Source organism: Tiliqua scincoides, chromosome 1 (assembly GCF_035046505.1).
Source record: "Tiliqua scincoides isolate rTilSci1 chromosome 1, rTilSci1.hap2, whole genome shotgun sequence".
Classification (NCBI taxonomy): Eukaryota; Metazoa; Chordata; class Lepidosauria; order Squamata; family Scincidae; genus Tiliqua; species Tiliqua scincoides.
In genome coordinates this window covers 58,829,039-58,848,172 of record NC_089821.1, presented here as the reverse complement: position 1 = coordinate 58,848,172, position 19,134 = coordinate 58,829,039, and the positions used below count along the sequence as shown (strand labels likewise).

The following is a 19,134-nucleotide window of genomic DNA, read 5'->3' as shown; positions in this document are numbered from 1 at the left end:
TGTGATTACTCCAGCATTCATCTCCCCATAGACAAATACGTGAAAGCTTCCTGAGAGCATGTGGACAAGAGGCATGGTTCACTTCATATCCCCCTGCCATCAGCATTTGACGGCAGTGACAGAGCAGTAATCACAGGGCGGATCTCCCCCCATCTTCAGCATTTGTCACAGCAGAGAACAGACCATCATGCAGGGGGCAGGGCTAAGCATAAGCACAACTGGTACACTTCCAGAAATCCTTGCACATTTGTTTCTATGGGCAAACAAATGCCTGAAAAGGGCTTCTGTTGCTGGCTAAAAGCAAATTGATCTGCATCTGCCCAAGTTAACAAGTGTTTGTGCAGCAACTGTAAGGTTAGCTGCTACTGCCTGCCTCTAACACCAGGGGACATCCACTAAAATTGAGTGTTGGGAAAGTTATGACAGATAAAAGAAAATATTTCTTTACACACTGTGTACTTAGTCTTTGGAACTCCTGGCCACAGAATGTGATGATGGCATCTGGCCTTAAAAGGGGATTGGACAAATTTCTGAAGGAAAAGTTCATCATGGGTTACAAGCCATGTGTATGTGCAACCTCCTGATTTTAGAAATGGGCTTTGTCAGAATGCCAGATGCATGGGAGGGGACCAGATGCAGGTCTCTTGTTGTCTTGAGTTCTCCCTGGGGCATTTGGTGGGCCACTGTGAGATACAGGAAGCTGGATTAGATGGGTCTATGGCCTGATGCAGTGCTGCTGTTCTTATGTTCTTGCTATTTAGCAAGAAACAGGTGCTCCTTTCCTGTGTTCACCCAGCAGTGGCACTTACAATTGATTCCAGCATTGATACAAAATTGTGCTGTAAGTTGTAATTGTATAAGCCCCATATCTTCCCAAGTGTGATTTCTAGAACTTAAGAGAGTATCTCTCAACTATTTTGAATTCCTGAGCTCCTCAGCTTCTGGAGCTTACTTTACAGCTCTGGAAAATGGACTGCCAGTTTTGTGATATGACATGTGAGAGAAATGGAAGGAAGAAAATTGTGTTCGCAATATACACTGGTCGCTCTGAGAATGTTCTCAGTCTGAGCACAAGAGATTGTGTTTGATTGATAATGTCCCCTCCCCTCCCTTAAATATTTTTTTAAGCCACAGACCTGCTTTTCTAGGCAAGCAAAACTCATCTTCCGTTTTTATTAGTTTTTCATATCACACCCCATGGCACTTGTCACTCAACCAGATCTCATCTTTAAGATAACGTCATATTGTGCAATGGTGTGGATGAATACTAGAGAGGCAATTTTCCCCCCTTAACATTGATAGATGGTAGGAGTGAGCTATTTGAAAAAGGTTAGTATGCATTTAGTACTCTCCTGTTTCTTGAATGAGATGGAATAGGAGCAACACAGGGGGCTGGAACAGAAGAGCGTCCTGACAACAGCACGAGCAAGCTATATTTAAACACTTTATTAACACTGCTGCCAATAACTCAAAGTACAGTTAAAAAAAATTCTCCATTCTGCAAAATCCATGGGATTCTGATGAACTTCCATCCCCGTTTTAATTAAAACTACAGCCCCCAACTGTGTGTAAGTGGATTTCATCTTTCAGCAATTTCTTTTGAAGAGGTTAGTGACTGGGGCAGTCGTCTGCGAAGAGAGTGAAGACTGAAATCCCCGACTGTGATGATCTGCATTTGTAACCTCAGCAGCTTAGCTTCAGGATTTCTAGCAGTGTTCTGGTCCATATGAGTGTGGTATCAAACATTCTTGCTATTTTTCCAAAGGGGCATAATTTAGGAGCTTCTCAATCAGATCCACATGTGCAAGCAGCATTCGCCGACAGCAATATCTCTTCAAACCCAGAGCATCTAAGGCATCCCTAGGAAGGAACAAAAACAAGAAGATTTTAAAGAGCAGCAGGAGGCACAAACAAAACAAAATACAAAACTACCACCAGACTTGGGGCAAAAGATTCATAAAATAGCCAGAGAAAATCTTGAGTCTGTCTAACCATAAACAGGGTCTTTTTCTCCCCATAAGAACTGGAGGTTCTACTGCTGAAAAAATTAAATTACTGCAAGCCTGTGGGCTGATTCCATGAGCTGGTCAGCTTGGCCACTGGCTGAAGTCCCACATACAGCAGAGATCACATGAGAGGACTTTTGCATTTTCTTACCACCTTATCATGGCTGTGTTTAGGAATCCACCAGACCCTGCCACACACAGTTCTTGCTTCTAACAACCAGATGAAGCATCTTTTTTACCTTTTTGCTGCCGTCCCTCCAAACCCCACAGTAACTTATCACTCTGGAGATCTTTGAAAAGAAGAGAAGCTCTCAGATTACAGGAAGGGTTTTGGTGGAGGGGGTAAAGGAAACTCGCAGCAAAATCTTATCCAAGCCTACTCAGAAGTAGAAGAAGAATCTTTTATTACGGTCACTGACCAGTACAAACTCAGAAGTAAGTGCGCCTAGGAATTGTTGCCAAAGGCTGCTGCACATCAAGACTGTACAGTGGTTACAGATTGCTAAGGTACAAATGGGTTCGCAAATACTGGAAGCACTGTCAGCAAATTGTTGGCTAAACAAAAAAGCTTAATTCTTTTCCTGGAGCCTGGCATAGGCAGAGAGTACATTCTATATCTGTGGTATCTCATTGAGGTAATGCATGAACCAACTTAATCATATTATTAATGTGTGAATTGACCTACTGATACAAACAGTAAATGATTATTTCAGTGTGGCAACTTTTGGGCTGCCACCCAACCACACTCTCTGGAAAGAACTTTGGGCTGAAGCCAGCAGAACTGTTTAGAAAAGAAGTGTGCTGCTGGATCACGCCAAAGGACCATCTAGTCCAGTTTCCTATATCTCACAATAGTGCAGCAGATGCCTCTGGGAGAATACCACACACGATACCTACATCCTGTTGCCACTCCCTTGTAGCTGGCATTCTGAGTAGCCTACTTCTAAAACCAGGAGATTGCATATATCCATCATGGTTTGTAACCTGTGACCGACTTTTCATCCATAAATCTGTCCAATCCTCTTTCAAAAGCCAGATGTCATCACAATATCTTGTGGCAAGGAGTTCCACAGATCAACTACGTTCAGGGTAAATTAATATTTCCTTTTGTCCATTCTAGCTCTCCAAGCAGTCAGTTTTAGTGGATGTCCCCTGGTTTTGGTGTTGCAGAACGGGAAAAGAACTTCCATCTCTACACCTAATACATACTTTTATACATCCAACAGTGAATACTGTGCATGACTACTCAGAAGTAAATCCCACTGTATTCAGTGGGGCTTACTCTCAGGTAAGTGTGTACTGGATTGCAGTTTCGGTTATGTCTGCTCTTGGGTGTCTTAGACAGAAGAGCCTGAAATTTATTTAAGGAATTTATACCCCATCTTTCCATCCCTGTTAGGGCCCTCAAGGCGGCTCTCAAAACGATGCAACAATACAATGATGCATAAACCAATACTAAAACATTAATGTTAAAATAATTTAAACCATAAAAACAATTAAAACAATAAGACATAATACACTCAATTGGATCACAATTAAAATGTGATCACAATTAAAGCCCTTTACAGCTCAGGTCCAGGGTATTTGAGGGACCACCTCCTTCCTGATAATCGTACCCAACCTCTCAGTTCATCAGACGGGGCCATTCTAAGTGTGCCGCCACCAGTAGAGGTGAGGGGGATGGCAGCAAGAAATAGGGCCTTCTCGGTGATGGTGCCCCATCAGTGAAATTCCCTCCCTCTGGAATTAAGAACAGCTCCCTCTTTGAACTCCTTTTGGCAAGGCCTCAGGCCTTTTTTAATTTAGGGAAACTTTTAAATGCTGAGTACTGCTTCAATCCCATTGTAGGGTTTTTGGGTATGTTTTTGGGCAGCAATGCTCCTGCTACACCAAACTGTGCCTAGAGAAAAAATTTTTTTTCCACCAAAATTTTTGATGACTCCAGGGTCATCATTTTTCTGGACTGAAACCCATTTTTCCAAGATCACCCAAATCATCTCCCAGTCACGTTTCTTGATGCTCCAGGGTTTCCCTGGGTGACAAGCAACGCTCCTGCTACACCAAACAGTGCGTAGGGAAAAAAGGTTTTTTCCACCAAAATTTTTGATGACCCCCGGGATCATCGTTTTTCTGCAATGGAACCCATTTTTCCAGGATCACACAAATCATCTCCCAATCAAGTTTCTTGATGCTCCAGGGTTTCCCTGGGTGACAAGCAATGCTCCTGCTACACCAAACTGTGCCTTGGGAAAATTTTTTTTTTATAAAAATAAAGTATAGATTAAAGTAGTCCCCTGCCCAAAATAGCTTGCCATTCAGAGCCCAAGAAATCTGAAAAAAGAAGAAACCAAAACTAAAAAGAGAGGCTTGTATCTCTAATAGCAGGAGTACAAAGGTGCTCATGCTACTTATCTTCCCTGCCCCTGCTTTCCTAGCTCAGTTCCCCCAAATACCTGGGCAGCAGGAGAAGTTGAGATTTTCAAAGTGTTATTAATTAATACATTTGGCATATATGTGAAGAGAATTTTGCTTTTGACCTTGTGCCAGGGTAATCAACACAAGGAGAGCAAATTTCTACTTTCATGACAGTTCTAGAATAATTAACACACAATTTGAGATATGAACCACTCACAGATCAACCACTCACAGAAGCTAAAAAATAGAAATTGGAAACTGATGAATATGGGATGGTGCCTCTTGACCTTAGACACCTTCAACATAGACACTAAATTCCCACACAGAATCATATTCTCAATACAGCATATGGCCTTGCAGGTCATAACAGTAGTTTTAGATAGAGGCTCCAAAGTTTATTAGTTTTAAAGTGTTTTAATCAATACTTTTAACCTTTGCAATGATTGTAAAAGGATTTAGCACTAGCAGAACATTTAAAAATAAACCCCACACACTGATCTTTATTAGATCCAGTTTTTAACAACCACACCAGGGATATCTGTTTCAGCTAGACAGTTTAGCACAACTGACTAAGCTCTTGAATGTCTTCTCCTCTTACAGTATTCTAGGTGACAGTCTGAAGAAATCCAACATGAATGATAAGCAGTATTTCCAAATTCTGCAGTATCTCTGTAGCCTTTGACAAGCAGATTATTCAGTTTACCTGACCCATTTTTTTTGGCTACAAGCAATGATTTTAACTGTATCTGACATATGGTTGTGCCCTGAAAATTGTCAGAAGGCAGTTAGCTAAAATAGACAGCTTTGCAGCTGGGAGAAGATCTCAAATATGCATTGTCTGCCCACTTGCTTTACTTAAAGCAATACAATAAATTGTAAGAAAATCAGATTTATGCCCAAGGCATGCACTGATTCAGGTGCATTTATCATGCAAATGTTGTACTAAAACAATCTAAAATTCTAGATCTATAAATCCCAATTCTGTGTTTGCAATGAAAAACCCAATGCTAAGCAAAACAGCTATGATGAGCTGCAACCAAAAGTAACTCTACCAAGTTACTTGGTAGGAGTAACTTGGGCAGGAGGTCTGGTCTAGAGGGTTGAGCCTCCGTTTGCCTGAAGATAACATCCGAAGGTTGCCAGTTCAAGGCCACCGGCACCGTGTGACCTTGAAGCAGCTGACAAGCTGAGCGGAGTTATTCCATCTGCTCTGAGCGTGGGAGGATGGAGGCCAGGATGGAGGCCAGATCAGAACAAAACATATGAATTGTTGTAGCTCTTGAAAGATAGAGCCTTCTTTCAATTGTAAAAATCCCTACGGGGATTTAAATTAGCCTGCCTATGTAAACCGCCTTGAATAAAGTCTGAGGAGAAATCTGAGGACCTAGAAAGGCAGTATATAAATACCTGTATTATTATTATTATTATTATTATTAAGTTAAGGAAAATGGTGGACAGCAACAAAGCAGAACATATAGACCTTCTCTAATCTCTAGTTTGTCAGGGACGCAAGTTTTCATGCACCTTTTCTGCTATATCATTTTTGTTTGATACAATCAGACTGCTAAATTACTATTGTTAGAAAAAAGAGACTTACATGGCTGTCAAAAGGTGCATTATACAATACCTATATACGAAACGTACACAAAGTAGACCAACATTAATATGTAAAAATCTTACCAAGTTAGGTGATGATTACTTGTGATTTAATATAAGTAAATGTTATATAGGCTGCAGGCAGACATCACAGTCTTCAATCCTCCAAACACCATGATTTGGAGATGTGGTGATGTGAAGGATACATTGCAGCAGGCGTACCTCCAAAAACTATAACTTCCTCCTCCTTTAGATCACTTTAAAAACACACAGGCATGTAACAATCCACCAGGTGAGTTAATTTTTGGCAACACTCTATACCAGCGGTTTTCAAACTCTCAGGGAGTCCTTGCAGGAACGGGGAGAAGGCAGTGATGCGATCCCCAGGATCATGTCGCTCAGGGGCCTGCAGAGGCTTGGCTGTACTTACCAGAGCCTCCTGCAGCCTCCCAGGGATGTGGGGAGCCCTGCACAGCCATCTGTGCCCCGCCTCCACAAAACCAGAAGTGGAGTGTGATCGCTCTATTTTCACTTCTTAAGCTTCGGGAAGCCCTGCAAACACTTGTGCAGGGCTCCCCGCACGCCCCGGGGGGGGGGGCTGTAGGAGGCTCTGGTAAGTACAGCCAAGTCCCTGCAGCCCTCTGAGCAATGCGATACTGGGGATTGCGTTGCTGCCTCCCCCCTGCCCCCACCCCTTAAGGGGGCAGAGGCCAGGGCCCTCAGGCTGGGGTGTCATGACACCCCAGTTTGGAAAGCCCTGCTCTATACCTTTCCCCCAGCTTGGGGTCTGCCATTAGCTAGCAGCCCTCATCTGGAGGTGGAAGCATCTGAGATAGATGTCCTGTTTTCAGCTCCTCTTTCAACAAGCTACTGTTAGTAGTGCTGGGTTGAGAAGTCTTAATGAGTTGAGGGGCAATTGCTCCCTCCAAGGTTAAAGAATTAGTCAGGCTGCTTATTCAAAACAAGCTAAAAGTTTACTGTTCTGACAGGATAGCACCAGCTTTCTTCCTGACCTGGCAGAAACCTCCCACCCCAATCCTGACTGGGCAGATCCTTTTATCCCTTTTTTCAGGAAGGTGGCACCCCAAGTTCTAGTTTAAACAGATCCCCAGTTTTCCCTCTGGTAAGTCAGGTGGGTTGGCCTGGACCAATGACCCTAACTCAGCAGGGACCCAGGGCATTTTGGCCAAGGTTTTTGCTCCCTTTGAGAACCCCAGACAGGCTAGTGCTTTCCCTACATGTCCCAGGAAAAGCTTATCTTTGGTACCCATAACATAGCTTTGACAAAATGATGGTGACAGACTAATTTTGGGCATCCAAACCCTAAGCTCTGGGTGCAGTAGTGCCAAAATGGCTATTGCTGTATCCATTGCAGCCAAGGAGGCCACTGGAGGTCTCCTTGGGGGAAGGGGACTTTCGTTGCAATGGGGCTACTTAAGTCTGTGCCAGCTATTTTGCCAGTGCAGACTTAAGAAGCCCTGTGTCGGACTTTGCAGCCCAATGCAGGGCATAGGATCCTGTGGAGGAGGTCTCCACTGGTCCCACCCCTCTCTTGGGCTGGTCCCTCTCCTTGTCCCACCCCCCTGCCTCGATATACCTCCCCCACACCACGAAAAGCCTCTCTGCTGCCTGGCGGTGCTACTTACCAGCAGCAACTCATTGTGGGCATCCTCTCGGTGCTAAGGCCCTGTACCCCGCCTTCTCGCTGGGTGCTGCAAACATGCTTTATGGTATGTCTGCAACACCTAGCACTGGTGGTACGCTTGTACCACTGACACTGGTCATGTTAGGATTGGGCCCTAAGTCAGCATCAATATACTCAGGTGGAGTTGTCATTTAGGAGAAGGGTGACTGATATAGGAGAATGGCGAAGGAGCTGTGCCTACATACTTCTACCCATCCACCCTTCTCTGGCTTAATAAAACACTTCCTCATTGTTAAACCATTTTGTTTTTAAGTCCAAACTAGAAAACTGGTTTGAGATCTCTCTCCAGACCAAGACTGCATACCATGAGTTGATCCTGGCTTGCAAGCATAATTGAAGCCAGTCTGTTGAAATGGACCTCATGACAAACTGTGGCTGACAATGCAGAGCTTGCAAGGGAAGGATGGAGGCCAAGCCCATGTGATGTTTGAACACAGGTACAGGAATACACTTTTGACAGATATTCAGTTATGGGCTACTAAATATGGGCTACTACATAATGTACAATTCTTGTACATTGTTCAAGCACTTAAACTACTCATTGGAAAAAAAAGGTACTGAATGACAGAAATCATCGTTCAGATGACATTACACAGCTTCAGTATCAATATGACCTGGTAGAAATTGTGACTTACAACAAAGAAACTCCTGTCATGTTACCAAATTTAAATCAAGGTTTGGTATCATGTAAACAAGTATGCCCTATACTAGATCATTAATATCTTTAAAAATTGGTATAATATAAGATACCCTAAAATTTTGCTTTTCCTTTAAAGGTCTCTAGCTCTTGTAACTGCAGAAAAAAATACTGAAATTGTGACAGCAAAAAGCCCAGGTACATAAAATGAGCCTTCAATTTGTCATCTTAGGTTTTCTAAAAGCTGAAATGTTCTGAAGACTTAGAAGGCAAGATAGGATCTGTCAGTTCCCAATAAGTTCCCTTAAAATTGAAACTTAATAACAGAAATGAGGAAGAGTTGTATTTGCAGAAATACAACTGAAATAGAAGAGATTGGTGACATTATCTGCTTATTGATTTTTTTTTGTTGCCTTATAATATGGCCATATTGAATCATGGCACTGAATAAGACCATCTGTTTGAATATACATGCTTAAAGATAGTTCTTTCTTGCAGCTCTACCTGTATGGGAGAAACTCAAATGCTAATTTCTTAATTTGTCAGTATACAGGTTGAGACTCATTACTTGAAGGGTTCTGTTTCTAGGAACTCAATGGATGGCAAAAAAAGAACTATAGCAATCTCCGGGAGTTTGAAACCCACAGTAAGTCTTTGTGGGGGCGGGAGATGAGGCAGCAGGGGCAAGGCAGCGCCCCAGGTCAGGGAAAGGGAGACTGGAGCGATCTGCTCTGCCGCGATTGCCCCACTCTCCCTTTCCCTGCCCTGGGGAGCCCTGCAGGCGCTCGTGCAGGGCTCCCCACACACAGGCACAGCTGCTGCAGGGACTGGAGGGTGCACCCCAGTCCCTGCAGCCCCGTCAGAAGGGAAAGTGGAGCGATCCTGCTTCCGGTTTTGCGGAGTAGGGCACAATCGCTCCGCTTTCACTTTCACTTTTCCTGACCTGGGGAGCCCTGCTGAAGGTTGCACAGGGCTCCCCGCACACCCCGGGAAGCTGCAGGAGGCTTGGGCAAGTGCACTCAAGCCCCTGCAGCCCCCCTGAGCCTGCGGATTGCGCTGCTGCCTTCCCCCTGTCTCCTGGCTGCCCCCACTCCTTAAGGGGGCAGAGGCCAGGACCCACAGGCTGGGGCGTTGCAACGCCCCAGTTTGAATACCACTGGAATACAGGATAAACCCAAGTTATACAAGCATTTAAGCATGTTTGTCTAACTTTGTACCATTTTCAGATTTCAATACACCTCTTAACTACATAATTTAATATTTTATATTAACCCATCTCTATGATAAGTGAAGGGTGTTTTTTATAAAAACATACTTCCAAACCCTATAGGGCAGCATCTGTCCCCCATTGTACCACTTCCTAGGGTCCACCTATTGGAAGTACCACCAGAAGCAACTGGTGATGATGTCAAGAATGATGTCATCACCAGTTACTTTTGGATTGGGAGGCCAGACACAACGTGACAAACACTGGTAAAGAGGCTCAGGGTGGTTGGGAGGGCTTTTTTGAGCATGCGAAAGTGCATGCTGGAGCTTTGCCCATTGAGCCTCCTGTCGCTGCTTGTCACATTGCATTGCTGGTCTCACTGTCAGGCAGCAGTGGCCTGGGGGTCCCCAAGTACCTCTGGACACCACCTCAAGTACCACCAGTACCATTGGTTCAGAAACTCTGCTATGGGGTACTTCCATTTTTATAAGGCTCTTGAAGAATGAAAGAGGGTGGAGTGGCACCACAAAGGGAGCCCTGCCAGGTATGTGAGAAACCAGAGGGAGCCCTACTAGGGATAAGCAATTGTAAGTGTTGGGAAAACTTTCTTAACTAACATTGGTAACACATGTTCTTCATGCATACCAAGTAAGGCATTCCCCATCTGCCACTGACTAAGGACCTGTTTCAGGTGTTACTATCTAAACAGATTAGAACCAATGATAACAAGGATACAAGCCTTCTCATTGGCAATTCCCTCACTGAAAAATTCTCTGCCCAAAGAGAACCCCTCTCATTTTTAGATGGCAGGAAAAGGCTGAAATCCTATGCTTGCTTATTTGGGAGTAAGTCCCACTGAACTCAGTGGCACTTTAGAGTAATATGGATAATGGTGTCCTGTAAAACATTATTTCAGAAGACACCTGAAGGTTTTCGCTGAGTACTGCTTCAATTCCACTGTAGAGTTTTTTGATATGTTTTTGGGCATTATCTTTTAATTATTGACATAACTCTATGTTGATTTTACTATTATTTAATATATTTGTAAGGTGCCCAGTAGGCTCTTTTAGTGCTGAAAGGCAAGGATTAAAAAGTACCCTAGGTGGTATTACTCATGATAAAATAGTCGGAGAATACAGTGCTTCTTGTGTAACCTTTTTGTAAAGGAAGTCTATCCTGCTGAAAAATGCTTATGGATATCTATCTGAAAACAGTCGTGAAGAGCGTAAGACAGTACATACCCTTCTGTGTATTCTGCTTGTAAAAGGCCAAGATATGCCTCCCATTTGTTTCCAACAATTTTGCCACAAGTGAAGCATCTCACAGGTATAATCATTTTGGACCTAGGAAAAGTTAAACACAAAAACACATGATTAACTATGGTTAACTATGGTTAATCAGCACTTACTTAAGGTACAGTCCAACCAAAGCTAAACATTTCAGCTCCATTAATTTCAAGAAAGAGATCACACTTTGTTTTTCCAATGGGATGTAAAAGTAATTAACTTTGGGTGGATTGTACTCTTGAACTCTTATTTTGAAGCTGATGGTTTCTTTGAGTTGAAGTATACAGGCTTCCCTGGGCCTCCTAATGCCTTAAAAGGCATTAAAAATGTCACTTCCAGTTTCATGGAGAAACCAGAAGTAGCTTTTTTTACTGCTGGGCTCAGAGGAGCCTCCAAAGCCAAGGGGAGCTCTGCTCCCCTAGCTTCTGGAGGGGACATGCCGTGGGGTGGGGGGACCCAATCCACAGTTAAGTGAATTTGCAAATATCAGATCTGTGGATATGCCGCCTCCCCCTAAAAGTAACCTTAAATACAAATACTTGGAAGTGCCACTGGTAAACAATCTGGGAATATCTAAGTAGGTGTAGACTTGCTCAGTGCCTAAATGAAAGATCACAGGGAGTTCCATATAAGCTGCTCCAAGTTTTCCAAACATAGAGAGGCATATGCCAACTCACATTGCCGCATCCTTTTCAACAGTTACTATTGGCATTTTTTTGGTACTGCAGCTGAAGGATGAACATTACAGGATTTTATATCCCCACATTTAGGAGTAAGCCCCCCCCCCTTTTAAACAGATTGTACGTTTACAGTCATTCTGAATTCATTTGGGCTCTTTTATTCCTCCAACCATTATTATTATAGACAGATTCTTTGGGGACCAATGTTTAAAAAACAAACACTGTAAGCCCTCTTCTGAGCCCATGGGATATCAGTTGGATATAAATTGTTTAAGAAGCAATTAAGTGCAACAGGCTTACTCTTAAGTGAATATACTTATGTACAGGTATTTCCCACCCCCATGTCTGCAGATTCAGTCGTCTGCACACGCACATTACCTTTGGTTTTCTTCCTTACTGCAGCACCAAGCAAGCATGTTTCTTCCTGTTACAGAATGCTAGAAGGGAATGCGACAAGCAGGCAGGCAGCCTGAACACTAGAGGGACATGGCAAAAATGTTAACAGAACACAGGAAACTTCTTGTTACTGTGAGCTTAGGCCCAATCCTATCCAATTTTCCAGGACTGGTGTAACTGTACCAATGGGGCTTGCCCTGCATCCTGTAGTGGGGAGGCAATCACAGAGGCCTCCTCAAGGTATGGGAACATTTGTTCTCGTACCCCACGGCTGCATTTTGGTTGCACCGGAGCTGGAAAGTTGGATAGCTTTCAGCACTGATGCAGTGCTGAAACTTTCCAGCTTTCCAGCACTGATGCAGTCCTGCCAACAGCACATATACTGCATCCTGCAGTGGGAGGGGTAGTCACAGAGGCCTCTTTAAGGTATGGGAACATTTGTTCCTTTACTGTGGGGCTTCACTGTGGCTGCATCAGTATTGGAAAATTGGTTAGGATTGGGCCCTTAGTCTCCTAACTATAGTGTTCAGGGTGTCTGCCTGTTTGTCACATTCCCTTCTAGCATTCTGCAAAAGGAAGAAACATGCTTGCATGGCATCACAGTAAAGAAGAAAACCAAAGGTACAGAATGTGGGGGACGCAGAGAAGTAAATATTGTACTATAGGGTTCCCTCTTATCCACAGTTTCTGTATCTCTGGGGCAGGGGAGCTGGAACCCCTGAGGAATCAGGGGAGCCTGTACAGTGGCTCTCATTAACTGTGGGGGGTTCCATTCCAGGAACCCCTGTGGATAAGGAAACCTGTGGATAATGAAATCCCTCCTGAACCTGACTGGAGCTGTGTGCGGCCTTCCTGACCTTCAGAAGGCCTTCTGAGGGCTGAAAAACCATCTGGTTTTTGGATGAAAACCACAAGTCATGCTTTTTGGCCTTTTCCAGGCCTTACAAGGCCTTCTGAGAGTTGGGGAAGCTGCGTGCTGCCTCCTCAGCCCTCAGAAGGGCCTCCAGATCCAACTAGAACACAGCTCTAGTTGGGTTCCGAGAACTATAGGTGGCGCATCCTGCAGATTCAGAACTCATGAGTATTGAAATCCACATGTATGGAGGACTGGCTGTACTTACAAAGGCTGCAATGCTATGCACTCTTGCTTGGGATGAAGTTTTATACCAACACTTTTTAGGTTGTGCTGAAGTATTTACATGGGTTTTAAGAACTTTTACTTTTTAAAAATTTTTCTTAGTCAACATTGTTTAGAGGCCCACAGTTTATGAAAACAGAGCTGTGATTTGACAGTATTTTGAAGAGAGTATTTTAGTATCTTGTCCTGAACAACAAATGAAGATTTTAATGGAATTGCAGTGGTTTGGTTTATTCTGACCATAACTGTACATAATCTGAAAACCCACCAGGTGGTATTGGTCTTTCCCCCCCTCCATTAACTCTTGAGTTATCAGAAATAAGGAGTGCATAGAGATTACTTAAGATTCCAACATCTCTATGTGATAAAATGAACATGGTATGGATAACAGCAAACCATTTTGTCTATATAACATATTATTTAAAGTATTTATATCCTGCTTTCCCTTCTCCATGAGGAGGCGCCAAGGCAGTTCACAATATTCTCCCACACACACACACATAGTAGTAGTAGAATCTCCCCTAGCAGTTGACAATCTTAAAGAAAAATGGTGTCACTTTAAATAAAAAATGACAAAAATATAGTTCTCCTTCTCACAAGGTTGTCATGTTTCTATGGCCACAGGGAGAGGAGGCACAGTTCATGCACCAATGGTGGATCTTTGCCCTGCTGCCATCCTTTCCTCCTCCTCACAGTTCTGGTATGTTTTAGGGCCCTTAGTTTAAGCCAGCCAGCATTCACCTTGGACCACTGTTAGGCTTGATATATCAAATACCCTGAGCAGGCTCCTGTACCATTAAGTTGCATGAAAAATTCCATCAGGTGACTTATCCCATCTCAGGAGTACTATGGTGAGAGGGGGCACCCCTAACAAAATTCTCCTTGCAGTGAACCTTGAAAATACAGGACCTGCACCTTGTAAAGGTGGGGCAAGACAACTGGGATTGTTGGGAGAAGCAAACTCAGATCACATACACCCCCCAACAGTGAAGTTCACTTGAGCTTGTCTCCCAGCCCAGCCCCTCAACCTGATGGCATTATTGGGAAGGTGAACCACAGCAACTCAGGCTATAATCTATACACAATTTCCTGGGGAGTAAGCCCCAATGAACACAGTGGAACTAACTTCTGAGTCGACATGCAGAGGACCATGTCCTCAAGTGGCAAGCCCATGAGTGCTTATTGAGAAGGACTCAATACATAACCAAAGGTGCAGGCTCCTGTTTAAAGTGCCACTGGATTCTTCTTGGCACTTGCTCCAAACAGACTTGGCAGATTTACTGAGGCAGAAGCTTTCATGAACTTCCCCATGAACTCACCTCTTCAGATTCAGTCTGATCAAGTGGGCTCTGGTTCAAGAACTTTTCAGCCACCATAAATCTGGCAAATCTTTATAAAGGTGTTCAAGGTTCTTCATTGGGTTTGATGTCGAAGGGTCCTTATTCCGGGCAAAATCAGCAGTGGACTGGGCTCCCCAAGGGGCAGGGCTGTATTATTCATAAGACAAACTAGGCTGAAGCCTAGGGGCCCCACAGGGACTAGGGGTCCATCATTTTTTTTTTGCTGATGCACTGTTACCTGTGCCCTAGGGCTCCAATGGTTAAGGCACTTTGTACTCTGCACTGTAGCAATACATGTACTTCAAAATATTACAGTATTGCTCTCCACCCTTAAAGGGCCACAAGAGTGCAAGGCACACTCTTTAGCAAGGTGTAATGCCATGCAAAGCCATCTGTCCTAATGTCTGGTAGACTTTGAAAGACATTACCAATGTAGGCAGGGCACAGAAACAATACTGCATATGCTTTTAGACTGTTTACTTTATGATGTGATTAAGCTCCAAAGTTTTATCTGGGCGCATATGGGAGGATGGTCAGATCAGGAAAAGGTCCGATCTGTTCTTTCCAAAGAGTCAGTCAATGTCATGGAGAGAACAGCAGCCTTTCTATGAGACTTGACTCTTCTTGTCAAGAGCTGGGCTAATGAACAACAGTGACGCTGGATTTGGGGTACCTGTAGAGTGTGTGGATTTTATGTAGTCTTTGTATTACTATGTCAATAAAGGTTTCTGTAAAAAAAATAAACTGAATGATTATACCCCCAAAATGTGCTTTCCTGAAGAGTTCTACTCACACAATCAGGGTATTACAAACTGTGAAGAGATTTCATTAGGAGATCCTCAAAATGTTTATAGGGTGAACCCCTATATTTTACCCCTGCTAACTGGGTAAAAGCCACTTTTTCAAGTGGGTGCTCCTCTTTGATTTTGTAGGGGGAGAGTAGCTGGCCCTCCTTACCCCAGCAGTGTCTTTTCTAGTGGCTGTCTGCTGGTGTTGCATCTTTTTAAACTGTGAGCCCTTTTGGGACAGGGAGCCATTAGTTGCTTGTTTGATTTTCTCTGTAAACCTCTTTGTGAACTTTTCCTTGAAAAGTGGTATATAAATACTGTGAAAAACAATAATAATAGGGCTATGTTCTGCCCTACCAGGGTCAGGCTGTCAGCTGCAGTGGGGTGGCAGACGGAAGTGCCGGAGGGGGTCCGAAATACCTGAAAACCTCAGGGCCAGGCAATCTGGTCCCATCTAGGACAGGGGTGGAGCCACTGTTGGGGGGGGGCCATGAGCACTACCTTAACTCCAGGGCCCAGGTCAAGCAGGCGAGTACCTGGGCTCCCGGTTGAAGTCTGGCCTCTGTGGCCGAGGCTTGCTGGGTGGGTAGACCTGGGCTCCCGCCTGGACTTGGAGCCCAGATCTACCTGCTGGGTAGACCTGGGCTCCCGTTGCAACTGCCCCCTGGAGCCGCCTCTTCCAGGCAGGGAGACCTGGGCTGCGCTAGAGCCGCTCTCCAGCCTGGTGGGCGCCCTTCCCGCTGGCGCAAGGGCTTGAGGGGGAGCGAGGGGTGCATCCAGCCCTGGTCTAGGGCCCCCTCCTGAGTCCCTCGAGGGGGCGAGAGAGAGGAGGCCCCTCCCTGCGCGTGCCTATGGAAACGGCTTCACACGTCCGCCTCCAGACCTGGGAGAGGAAGAGCCGCCACCGTGACAGCAGCGTCCGAGCCCACGCGGCAGTTGTTCTTACTGCGGCGTCCTGCCAGCGCTGTCGGGGGGGGGGGGGAAGAACCCGTCCCAGCGCCGTGCCCTCACGCGGAAGGATGGAAGCGGCGACGCGCACTCCAGCCGCCCCTCCCCCACCACGCTAACGGCCACTCACCCTGTCCACGCGCCCCACGTTTGAGCTCTGAGAGAGCGGCGTTGGAGACCGCGCCAACTTTCCCAACCGCCACGCCCCCTCCCGACCGGGCGCTACCATTGCACAAAATGGTACAAAAAGTGCTTCCCTGGCCTCCGCAACCTACTTCGAACTCTGCGCAGCGCTAAAGAGGGCAACAGGAGCCCCCCTCACAGCAAGGGCTCCGTGGAAACTGAAATTTTTTTTTAAAAAGCCATTTCTCCCCCCAAGTCGTGGAATGGTACATTCCACAGAAGTACGGCGTGGCGGCTGGGTCAAGATAGCAGCGTTCGTGGACGGCTTCGCGATTCTCGTGTGTTGAGTGGCAGGCGAGGCGTTCGGGTGGTGCAGAGTCTGGGCAGCCGGAGCAGCTGGCTGGGAGCGGGGAGGACTGTGCGCGAGCGAGGTACGTCTCTGCATGGGTTTCCCTGCTCGCTGCATACACTTGTTGCAGGAGTTCGGATGGGAGAGTTGGGGAAGGGGAAAGAGAAGAGGCTCTCTCCGCAGGTGCTTGGAGAATGCAACTGGTGGCGGTGGGTCCAGTTTGAGCCTGGGTGAGGGCTTTTGCCTCCCTGCTGGTGGAAGAAGAAAGGGCCCAATCCTGTGCATGTCTACTCAGGAGCAAGTTCCATTATAGTCAATGGGGCTTACTCCCAGGCAAGTGTGACCAGGATTGCAACTATATAGCCCAATCCTATGCATGTCTATACTCAGAAGTAAGTCCTATTAAAGTCTATGGGGCTTACTCCCAGGTAAGTGTGGATAGGATTGCAATCTCGGAGCCCAATCCTATGCACGCCTACTCAGAAGTAAGTCCCATTGTAGTCAATAGGGCTTGCTCCCCGGGAAGTGCGGATAGGATGGCAGCCTTAAAAAAAAAAAAAAGGAGGAAAGAGACCTGTAAACAGCTATTCCAGCAGTCCAATCCTATGCATGCCTACTCAGAAGTAAGTCCCATTATAGTCGAAAGAGCTTGCTCCCAGGTAAGTGTGGATAGGATGGTAGCCTTTAACAAAAAAGGAGGAAAGAGACCTGAAAACAGCTATTCCAGCAGTCCAATCCTATGCATGCCTACTCAGAAGTAAGTCCCATTGTAGTCAATAGGGCTTGCTCCCTGGGAAGTGTGGCTAGGATTGCAGCCTTTAAAAAATGAGACGAGACCTACAAACAGCTGTTCCTCGGTGCTCCAACAGCCCAACCCTTTGCATGCCTACTCAGAGCAGTAAGTCCCGTTGCAGTCGAGGGGACTTGCTCCCAGGTAAGTGTGGACAGGGTTGCAGCCCAAGACGCTGTCACCGTGGAGGACGCAGGGATGCGGCTGGTCTCTGAGCCGCGACTTGTGGCGATGTCTTTTTGCACTGTCCCGGTTGGAGGGTGGCTGCGTGCTTGGGGAAGGGATGGGGGGGGCTGAGCTCGGGCGAGGATCCCTCCATCTCGGTGGCATTTCAGAGCATCCAAAGAGAACTTGGAATAAAAACAGCCCCGCGCAAGAAAGCGAAAGATCTCTTCGTTGAAACGCGTTGGAGGAAAAAGCCCAGTTCTTGGCCATCCCTCCAGCTGCCCTGATTTTCCCAGGCTTGTCCTGCGATCGCTCGCTCGCTCGCCCGCCAGCCGGAGTGAAGCGTCGTGCATTTCCGAAGGAGAGAGTCCCCATCCTTCCCACTGAGACTTGATGGATCCGGTGACTGCCTGCTGGTGTCACGTGAAAACTTATCCAGTATAGATCCTCGTGTGCAGTACAGTAGCTGCTCTCCAAAGCCCTGGGGGCGAGGGGAAGGCAGGCTGGCAGGCTAGTATATCCGGAGCCACCAGGGTCCCATTCTGCAGCAGGAAATGAGTCTGGGGCGCCCGGTGCTTAGCACTTCGGGCGGATCCAAGGCCAGGTCTAGTTGGAAGTAAATTCCAAGGAAATTTACAGCCCAATCCTATGTATGGCTACTCAGAAGTAAGCCTCAATTGAATTCAGTGAGACTTTCTCCCACTGGGTAAGGGTAAGGATTGTATCCTTACTCCCTGTTAAGTCTAGTATTATTATTATTTTCATTATTATGCATATCCAGTATGTTTAGACTGTGATCTGAGTTATAGAAGGGAGGCATTGTCTTGCCTGCACCCAACTGGGGATGCGCAGCCCTATTGCAGGCTTCCGAGGAAGGGACTTCAGCGGGCAATACCTCCCGAGTAAAACTGCATAGGGTTCAGTTGCTCCTTACCCACTGTGTTTTAATCCCAGGCTTCCTTTAAAGAACTCAGGGAGGCATGCAAGGCCGCCACTCCCCCCCACATGTTATCCTAGCAACAACGTTGTGTGGTAGGCACTGGTGACAGATAGTGACTGACCCAAGGTCACACTCAGTGAGGTTCCTGGCTGAGTGGATGAACTGGAGTCTCCCTGGGAAATTTCACAAAACAGTTTGTGGGGGTGGTATTCTGCCACTGTTTTAAAGGGGAATTAATAACACACTCACTCTATTAAGGGAAAATAATAAGAGGAGAAATCTAGCTATGACTTACTCTGGTGAGTTGTGCCATTCACTGTATTTAGTGGGGCTACAGTCAGTGGTTTGAAGTCTTGGTACTTGCCTTCCATAGTACAACTTTTCTGCAGTCCTTCATTTGGCTCCAGTGAATGGGTGTGGTTTGTTTTACTTTTTCTGAAAGAACTTTGGCTTTTGGCCTCTCTGGCCACAGTGCTGAACATACTTTGGAGTCTTCTTCTAAAAGGATGAGATTTACTTGTAAATGTACTTGGAACAAAATGTTCCTGCTTCAGGGGGGATTAGCATGTAATGTTTGCAGGATTATGTCCAATGGTAACATTTCATGGGATACTAGGAGAGAGAA

The 19,134-nt window shown here is 45.7% G+C and overlaps 1 protein-coding gene across 3 annotated transcripts; it reads right to left on the bottom strand.

The window, feature by feature from the left end:
• Nucleotides 1-1,431: 1,431 nt before the first annotated feature.
• On the bottom strand, nucleotides 1,432-16,437 carry POLR2L (RNA polymerase II, I and III subunit L). 3 transcript variants are annotated; one of them, XM_066640300.1, is made up of 3 exons: nucleotides 16,418-16,437; nucleotides 10,808-10,909; nucleotides 1,432-1,860 (listed from the first exon to the last, which is right to left on the bottom strand). In XM_066640300.1, the coding sequence occupies exons 2-3, from the start codon at nucleotides 10,900-10,902 to the stop codon at nucleotides 1,752-1,754; spliced, it is 204 nt and encodes a 67-aa protein (XP_066496397.1). In that variant the 5' UTR covers nucleotides 10,903-10,909; nucleotides 16,418-16,437; the 3' UTR covers nucleotides 1,432-1,751. The 3 variants fall into 3 exon arrangements, with proteins under 3 accessions (XP_066496397.1, XP_066496394.1, XP_066496395.1); XM_066640297.1 differs by lacking the exon at nucleotides 16,418-16,437 and adding an exon at nucleotides 16,273-16,351; XM_066640298.1 differs by lacking the exon at nucleotides 16,418-16,437 and adding an exon at nucleotides 16,078-16,162.
• Between the last annotated feature and the right edge of the window lie 2,697 nt (nucleotides 16,438-19,134).